At 44.2% G+C, this 10,135-nt stretch overlaps 1 protein-coding gene across 1 annotated transcript in view; it reads left to right on the plus strand.

The window, feature by feature from the left end:
• The window catches only part of PYGM (glycogen phosphorylase, muscle associated), a 55,919-nt gene extending 46,574 nt beyond the window's left edge, over positions 1-9,345 (plus strand). The window contains exons 18-20 of the mRNA XM_069965308.1: positions 1,774-1,908; positions 2,063-2,129; positions 8,718-9,345. Of these exons, the coding sequence (XP_069821409.1) occupies positions 1,774-1,908; positions 2,063-2,129; positions 8,718-8,870 (355 nt within the window). The 3' untranslated portion in view covers positions 8,871-9,345. The remainder of the gene's footprint in view (positions 1-1,773; positions 1,909-2,062; positions 2,130-8,717) is intronic.
• Positions 9,346-10,135: the final 790 nt, after the last annotated feature.

The following is a 10,135-nucleotide window of genomic DNA, read 5'->3' on the forward strand; positions in this document are numbered from 1 at the left end:
AGTTTACGGTTCGGCTGCAAGGAATCTCGGTCGGAGTGTATACTATGTGTATACACTCCGGCTGGGATTCCATTGTAATTAATGTATTCGGCCACCTCTTTTATGATTTTTTATGTAGTGTGGACTTAGCCTTAGGATGTTGGATTAGTTTTAGACTGTTGCATTTGTGCGTTATTTCCTGGCAGCCTGCTTTCAAGTTTTTCTTCCTAACTCCGGAATACCCCTTTAAAGGGGTATTCCCATCTTAACTATCATATTTTATCTTGTAGGCCTTATTAAATTAAATATTTTTGCAAATACATTCATTTTTTAAACTTTCTTTCCTTTTCCTGATTAGCTGCTCTTTTCTTCATTGTCTAGGTTACAGACCACCACTCTGCTCTAAAACCAGTGTTCTGGCTTGTGTATATATAGCTATAATGTAGATGTATAGAGATAAAGGGGGAGATTTATGAAATGTACGCCAGGGAGAAGGTGCAGATTCGGCCCTTCTCCCTGACGTACGCCTGCCATATGCCCCGCTCGCCCGATGGGCGGGCTGGGGGAGCTTGGGGGCGTGGCAAGATGGAGAGGAGGCGTGGCCTCCTCCCACGCCTCATTTATCATGATTTAAGCCTGCTTGCAGCTAGAGGCAGGTGTAGATTTAGTACGCTGGGCGCAGGTTCAGAATTCACTAAGAGTCGTGTGCCTCCTAGTGAATCCTGACGGGGAAAAGGGGGCGAAGCCTAATATAAGACCGGCGTACTTGTACGCCGGTCTTCATAAATCCCCCCATAGTGTGTGTGTGTGTGTGTGTGTATGTATATATATATATATATATATATATATATATATATATATATATACACTGTATTATATGTAAATATGTATACTATAGCCATATGTACACCAGCTAAACCACCAATGGGAGGAAACTAACAGCATATCAGGAGAAGGAAACAAGTTTGCTAAATGAATGTATTTGCAAAAATATTTAACTTGAGGAACCCTATATAGGAGATAGGAGTACCCCCTTAAAGTGACACTGTCACCCCCTTTTTGCATTCTGACTTCTCTACACAGCTGTAATGGGTAAATTTTGCAGTTTTCATACCTTTTTTTATACCATACGTCATGGTGCTTGTTCAAGTAAAAAGTCATCTTTTATCATCTGCAGATTGTGCTAATTGGGTGGGGCTTCACGTCAACAGGACCACTTAGCCCCACCCACGGCTCCACCACTGGTCCCGCTCCTCCTTGACGTCATCGCCACATGGCCCTCGCCCCCTCGGCGCCCATTGGTATGGGCCGACCGAGAGGGGGTGGGGCTTACGCCTTTAGGCCAGCCTGTTGAAGCCCGGCCCACAAGTATGATATAAAATAAGTTATGAAAACTGCAACACCTGTGTAGAGAAGTCAGAATGCAAAAAGGAGGGTGACAGTGTCACTTTAAGTGTCCTTTGGGCGGTCTTCCTGCTTCCCCCTGCCCTGCTGGACTTGATTGACAATTTTCTCCCTATATACAGATAGGAAATATCCTATCAATAAAGCCGAGGCAGGCAGGGAGAAGCTGGGAAGGCTGCCCAGATGAAGCTTGACCCTTTGAACAATCCTATGATGTATCCCATATACACAGAACTGATATCTTCCATTAGGCTCATTGTGTATTCTCGGGGGACATCCTGCCTTCTAGCAGCTGGTTTCCTATATTAGTCCATAATGTTTACAGCTATCGGTAGCACATAGAGGCTAAACGCTTCATATAACAGTACCACCTATGTGATTTCTACACAGCTACAATGCCCGGGCGTATTACGAGAGGATCCCTGAGCTCCGGCAGGTGATTGATCAGCTTAATTCTGGATATTTCTCCCCAAAACAACCTGACCTCTTCAAGGACATTGTCAACATGCTGATGAATCATGACAGGTAACAATTTCTCTTTCTTTCGCTCCGTCTCTTCCCTTACACTTCACATTTTTCCCCTAGTCTTTCCTGCTCATCATATTTTATTCCCTTTCCCTTCACTTGTTCCACCTTTATCCTATCCGGCCGCTCACAAATATTCTGTTATTCTCTCCAGGTTCAAAGTGTTTGCAGATTATGAAGATTATATCAGATGTCAAGAATCTGTCAGCGCTCTTTACAAGGTGAACTGTCATAGTCCAGACTGTCACAGTGACACACATTGCACAGAGATAAGAGCAGCCGGATGACACATAAATGGATATGTTTCCATGTGCCCCCTGCAGGATGACAGGAGCAATGACAGCATATTTGTCAAAGGAGCCCTAAACAAACGCTTCTCGTACCAAATGTCTGTCTAAGGGTATAAACCCACACACCGTATATGCAGCGTATTTACTGCTACAACCTCATTCACACACACACGTATGCCGAGATTTCTAGACGTCATCAGGTTTAGATATTAGATAAAGTGCGATCCTAGAGACAGACGTTGTTCTGGCAATCCTATCACTGGAACATTGCAGATAGAGGTAAATTTACAAGGAAGATTTGTAGAAATCTAATGGGATTCATCAAGATTTTTAAAGATTTTTCAGGGATGTCTTACGGAAAGAGTCTTCTTTGTTGCCCATAGCAACCAATGACGGCTCAGCTATCAAATATTCATGAGCTCTGGTAAAATGAAGGTTGAGCTGTGATTGGTTGCTATGGGCAACAGGGGACTGTAAAGGGCCCCATAAACTATCTATCTATCTATCTATCTATCTATCTATCTATCTATCTATCTATATGTACAGTGGTGCCTTGGATTACAAGCATAATTCGTACCGGGACCGTAATCCAAATCACTCTTAAACCAAAGCAAATTTTCCCATAAGGAATTATTGAAATGCAGACGAATGGTTCAACAACCTAAAAATAAAGATTTTTAAAAATTCTGAATAACCTGTTAAACAAATGAAACAAACATTTAGAAAGCTGAATATGTCATATTATAAGTTACTGTACAGTATAGCAATCAGCATGTGGAGTATAATGTATAGTAAGGGTATAAACCCACACACCGTATGCGCAGCGTATTTACTGCTGCGATACACAGCAAATATGCAACAAATACGCAGCAGTTAGATCTAAATAACTGAACACAGCATCAAATCTGCACCATCAAATCTGCTGCGTATTTGTTGCATATCTGCTGCGTATACGGTGTGTGGGTTTGTACCCTAAGGGCATAAACCTGAAAATACAGCCGCAGTTTGTAGATACAGGATGGAACTGCAGATCCCCATAATGCAGTAGTGTAGTACAGCAGGCTAGACTAGAGAAGCAGGGCTGCTGTCAGAGGTCTGTGTGGTCACATGATAGCAATGGGGAAGGGGTGCGTGTTCAACATGGAGCAATAAGGAAGTATGAATCACAGAGCTGTGCAGGAGGACAGTGACAGAAACTTTTATATACAGCAGTGTGTGAAGTAGGTACAGGCACATTATAGCAGCAGTGTGTATAGCTGAGTGTGAGTGCAGGCACATTATAGCAGCAGTGTGTATAGCTGAGTGTGAGTGCAGGCACATTATAGTAGTAATGGTGAGGATGGGAAACACAAGGGCTGACAGAGACTGCAGGGAGGAATGAACAGGGCAGATGTACATACAGCAGGGCACATACATGCAGCACTCTCTGTCAAGGGATAGAGGGGTTACAGCTATGAAGAGATTAGCTCCACAGTCCTGTCAGTGGTACCTTGGTTTACGATAAAGGGTAAACGATACGATAAAGTGTGATGGAAAAACACTGCCCGGCCCCTTTGTTCTCAGAAAGAAAAGCCGCATCCAGACATCTCCCCATAGACAACACAGGAATGTTTAGCTGTGGAGAACGTACATGCATGGGGAGGACAGGGAAAGAACGGGAGTAGAGATGAACAAACTTACAGTAAGTTCGGCCAAACCCGAAACTGATCAGTGTTCTGTTGAATCCTGCTGCCTGTAAAAGATGGATGTATCCCTAGGGCTGCCTGGAAAACATGACTACAGCCCTAGAAGGCCTATGGCTGTATCTATATTTTTGAGGCAGCCCTAGGGGTGCATCCATCTTTTCTAGGCAGTGAGATTCAACAGCCAAGCGATTAGGTTTGGTATCAGTCGAACTTTCTGGAAACACTTTCAATAATCACCGCCCGTCCTCCCAATACACAGGAACATTCAGCATGGCGGAGGGTTTGTGTGTTCTCTATGGAAAGGGGAGGGGTAACTCACTGCGGCTTGTCTCTCTCTGAACAAAGGAGTCGGCTGAGTCGGCTGACGCCTATCACCGTTGGCATCATCTGTCAGTGGTTGTTCGAGGGGGGCCCATACATGCTAGATTAATGAACAAATCCGTGAGCATCAGGTTCGACCAATGAAATGTTTCGCTCATCTTTAGATCGGTTAAGTCGACTGTGTATGCCCACCTTAAGGAACCTTGAAAATCTCCCCCCATGTGCATGCCACCAAACCCAATTTACATGAATGGAACTGACTTTTGTGGCCCTATTAGATGGGGAGATTATTGGCTGAATAGACCCCTGTATAACAGCAGTCGATTAGCAAACATTTGCTGATGATTTTGGCTGCACATGTCCTCGTGTAATAGGGGATTTTCCTGCTAATAGAAGGAAAGGGCCGCACGAATAATCCATCAACCCTCCCCCCACCATTACCATCTAATAGGGCCCTTAGTCACAGAAATGGACCTGCTGCAATACGCCACATGCTGCGGCTCATGCTGTGAATGGATATGGCATACATGTGGATGTGAATTGCACACGGATATTTATTTGCATGTGCATATCCCGCATTGCTCAGGAGCGATCGTCGAAGGTGCAGGACACAGATCTGCATCTTGAATGTTATAACAGGGTGCAGAAATTAGAGGGTACCCTTTCAATTTATGCAATGTACTTTGCTGTATATTATTATTCTAGGGAAAACTATGCTGTGTGAATATACCCTCAGCCTCTTACTTGCCTGCAGTGGCTGTGTATAGGAAACATATTAACTGAACTATGCTTTATATATATTTCATTTTAAGGCTATGTCGCCACTATGGGATCATAGCGGGGAAAGGCGGCCATCCTGTAATATTGGCAGGCGAAAATAATGAACATTATCATTGTTTGCGTCCGTCCATATTACGAGATTGACACCGTTTGTCGCCACGATCCTTTAGTGGGAACATAGTTACATAGTTAATACGGTTGAATAAATATACATGTCTATCAAGTTCAACCAAGGAGGGGATGGATACAGGGAAGGGGGGTATACAAGGAGGGGATGGATGGAGGGAAGGGGGATATACATGGAGGGGATGGATACAGGGAAGGGGGTATACAAGGAGGGGATGGATGGAGGGAAGTGGGATATACATGGAGGGGATGGATGGAGGAAAGGGGGATATACATGGAGGGGATGGATGGAGGAAAGGGGGATATACAAGGAGGGGATGGATACAGGGAAGGGGGGTATACAATGAGGGGATGGATACAGGGAAGGGGGATATACAAGGAGGGGATGGATACATGGAAGGGGGGTATACAAGGAGGGGATGGATACAGGGAAGGGAGATATACAAGGGGGGGATGGATAGAGGGAAGGGGGGTATACAAGGAGGGGATGGATACAGGCAAGGGGGATATACAAGGAGGGGATGGATACAGGGAAGGGGGATATACAAGGAGGGGATGGATACATGGAAGGGGGGTATACAAGGAGGGGATGGATACAGGGAAGGGGGATATACAAGGAGGGGATGGATGGAGGGAAGAGGGATATACAAGGAGGGGATGGATACAGGGAAGGGGGATATACAAGGAGGGGATGGATACAGGGAAGGGGGGTATACAAGGAGGGGATGGATACAGGGAAGGGGGATATACAAGGAGGGGATGGATACAGGGAAGGGGGGTATACAAGGAGGGGATGGATGGAGGGAAGAGGGATATACAAGGAGGGGATGGATACAGGGAAGGGGGGTATACAAGGAGGGGATGGATACAGGGAAGGGGGGATATACAAGGAGGGGATGGATACAGGGAAGGGGGGGTATACAAGGAGGGGATGGATACAGGTAAAGGAACAGGTGAGGATAGGTTCTATACATGTGCATTTATATTATTTTGGTCTAAGAACGTAGCCTTATGCTACGTTTACACAGAACGATTATCGGGCAAATTTTCGGAAAAACGATCGCATTGAGCAATAATCATTCCATGTAAACACAGCAAACGATCAAGCGATGTTCGTAGTTCGCTAAAAATTCACAGATCGCTTCGTGTAAACAGTCTTTCAAAGATTCACCCTATGTAAAAGATGGGCTTAAAGGGGTTGTCTGGCGATAAAAAATTATTCACAGAATAACACACATTACAAAGTTATACAACTTTGTAATGTATGTTATGTCTGTGAATGGCCCCCTTCCCCGTGTTTCCCCCCACCCACGCTAGACCCGGAAGTGTGGTGCATTATACTCACCGCATCTCGTGTCGTCCACGGTCTCCGATCCTCAGCAGTGACGTCTTCTTCGGGAGGCCGGCGGATCTTCCCGAGTGTCGGCCTCCCTCTGCAGCGTCATCCGAAGCTCAGCCGCGATTGGCTGAGCATAACTGTGCTCAGCCAATCGCGGCTGAGCAGCTGATGACATGGCCGCGTCATCAGCCGCTCAGCCGCGATTGGCTGAGCACAGTTATGCTCAGCCAATCGCGGCTGAGCTTCGGATGACGCTGCAGAGGGAGGCCGACACTCGGGAAGATCCGCCGGCCTCCCGAAGAAGACGTCACTGCTGAGGATCGGAGACCGTGGTCGGCACGTGACAGGTAATGTATAGCGCACCACACTTCCGGGTACACGGGTGGGGGTGGTGGGACACGGGGAAGGGGGCCATTCACAGACATAACATACATTACAAAGTTGTATAACTTTGTAATGTGTATTATTCTGTGAATAATTTTTTATCGCCGGACAACCCCTTTAAGTGATCTTAAAAACTATCGCATTAACGATTTTTCTTATGAATTTTCTTACGATTTTTCTAACGATTTATTCGTCTAAACGCTGATTGTTATAAAAGCCAAATCGTTGCTTCAAAATCATTAAACGATCGATTGGGCGAATTATCGCTCCGTGTAAATGTGGCATTATAGTAACCAATTTGCTGTATATTAGTGAAAACATACGGTATATAGGTTGCTCCAGTTGTGGTTTGGGGGTGTACAGCCTGGTACTTATTACACATATACCCATATAAGTTATTTTGCAGGCTAACAATGGGTTTTATTCAGCTGCATAGCAAACGGAGATAAGACAGATGGGATTCCTTAGGGTCCACGTCTTAAAGGTTTCTCTGCGACCCTTACTTAATCTTGTTGGCACATGGCGGCTAATAGAATGAGACACTGTTTCCGAATCCAGATACAAACAAAAAGCACAACTTAAAATTGGGACATCCAATTATAATAGTGCAATGACAACTACCAGCTAGATGTACTGTAGCATTAGAGTGCGGAATACAGAGTACAGGGTCCATCCACCTAGAACCTGTGGAAGATATAAGTAGTGGCTGTTGCTGAGGGTAGTGTGGGTATCATGCATCAAGTATCCATGGCAGAGCTATAGAGTCCAAACAGAATACAAAAAGAATACAGAATACAAACAGAATACATTTCTTATAACGCAGAAAGAAGGCATGCTATAGAAGGAAGGGGAATAACAGTACAGAGGAGTGAATGGCAGATAGTGGTGGGTAAGGCTGGCTTCACACTGCACATTGTATGTATATTTATACTTAAATGGGTACTGTCACTTTAAAAACTTTTGACATGTTGTGAGATATGTCAGAAGTTTTGATCAGTCACGATCTGGTATTCAGACCCTGGCCAGAAGTATGAGCTAATCCTGTTTTCTTCTTTGCACATGACCAGGATGGACTCCCAATGTAAGTCTATGGGAGCGTCTTGTGTTCCACGGAGTATAGGGAAAGAAGCACTCAGCCACACACCTCCAATGGCTTGTTCTTGAACACCTTGACCGATCGAAACTTTACACATGTTAAAAGTTTGTTTTTAAAGTGACAGGTACACTTTATACCCAACCCTAGAATGAGAACAATAACTACATATATGCATCATGGGGAATAAGAAAGAAGGTATCACATACAAAGTGCACTGCAAGCTGTAGTACATAAATTCATAAGCGGCCATGTCATATAACGTATACATGGCTTGGCATGCTTATAAGGTTATCCTGACTGGGCGGTTACTCTAAAGTCCATGCACTGATCTAACGATGGGATCGCTTGTATGACCAATGGCTTCCCAATGTGAGCCAGGCAGCCAGAAGCTATGGTAACACATTGGTAAGTCATACAGTATCTGAGATTATAGTCAAGTATACAGAAGTCTTTCTTCTTACAGTATCTGCAAGAAAAAGTCATGGCATGGTATATAAGTATAGTAAGGTATAGTGCATCATACAGTCAACAATAGGACTATAGTGCTGGTTTCTATAGTCTATGCGGCGGTCTAGAGACTATACTGGCCTGACACATGGGACACAACTAATACTACTTTGTTGTTGTGGTTTCTACTTTACGTGCAGCAAAGACCATAGCAGACCACAGTCATATTATTATATATAGACCACATTTTTTACTTGAGGTTCTAAGCTTCATGCCTTGCATTATATTCATTACCATCTGGTATGTCACCTTCTTACACTTATTTTTCCTATCTCTCGCAGAACACCAGAGAATGGACTCGCAAGGTGATTCACAACATTGCCGGATCAGGAAAATTCTCCAGCGACCGCACAATTGCTCAGTATGCCCGGGAAATATGGGGTGTAGAGCCCAGCAGCCTAAAAATTCCTCCCCCTGATGTTCCACGTGAATAATATCCTTCATCCCTGCCATCGGATGCCCTGTAAGGCCATACCGATCCTTTTATTGCCCTTACCGAAATGAATCACTTTCTATGCTGAAATGTTTTTACTAAAAAAAAAAATCGAACCAATATCCCCACCTTATAAAAGAGACTTTCCTAACCCGAGACGAACCGGTCCCCTCTACCCTGGATGCCGTCCCCTTCTGACCCCCAACCTTGCAGTTACCATTGTACCCTACCTTCCAGTACTTAGATGTGATAGGTTCTAGCTGAGTTTTATAAATAAATGATACATATTCTATAATGAATACCTAATTCTAAGCTCGGCTTGGTAAAGGAAGCCTTATAGGCTTTACCTATGACCTACAACAAGAGCTTTGGCATCCTCCGCTGCATTGACACCTATGTTAAGGGTTTATGTTGAATTTTTGGATAGCAGTTTGCAATGTCTCATGTCTTATTTAATAAAGATGTAGTATAATCCAGCCTTGTGTCTGTAATACATCCAACATGATAGAAAAAACCCTGTATGCTTATCCAGCTTCTTCCTGCCTTCTCTCCTTATCCTTCTGCACTTATCACTCTTGCACAGGCCTGCCCCCCCTTTCCTTTGGGACCGAAGTGTATATCCGATTCTGCCTCTATTTTTGTCTAAAGAACATCAATTGACCACTATTCTCCGAGCCTCGAACACCATAACTTCCAGTAGTTTTCTTTCTGCTTAAACATTGCTCCCGATTCTCATCCTGCAGGCAGCGGTGCAGATTGATGTCACATTATAATAATCACATGGATTTCTGCACTGTAACCACTTTACTGCAACAGCTCCTGCACTTGACCTGCATTGTGCACATCTCCTCTTCTTCGTCTGGATCCAGCCTCAGCTTATTCTACCCATCTCTAACCAGAAGCCTGGGGCCTCATAAAAAAGACAAACTTAAAGATCAGAGAAACAGATTCCAGCTCTGACCTTTCCCATGAGCTATTAATACAGTCACTTCCCACACAGCGAAGGAGGGAGAAGTCATAGTGTTTCCTCCCCCTTTGTTGATGCCCCTTATAACTGTGGTAATTGCCTCCTGGGTGGTATGTACCAATTCATGCATAAGTCACGTCATAGAACAGAACGATACATTAAGAATGATACATTAAGTAGTATAGCTAAAAAAACGGCAGAGGAAAAAAAGAACTAAATGGAATTCAGAGGAACAAGTGCAATATATATAATTACATACTGTAACACCACACGGTTGTGTCTTTTATCCACTACCTGCT

The sequence above is a fragment of the Dendropsophus ebraccatus genome, chromosome 4 (assembly GCF_027789765.1).
Source record: "Dendropsophus ebraccatus isolate aDenEbr1 chromosome 4, aDenEbr1.pat, whole genome shotgun sequence".
Taxonomy (NCBI): domain Eukaryota; kingdom Metazoa; phylum Chordata; class Amphibia; order Anura; family Hylidae; genus Dendropsophus; species Dendropsophus ebraccatus.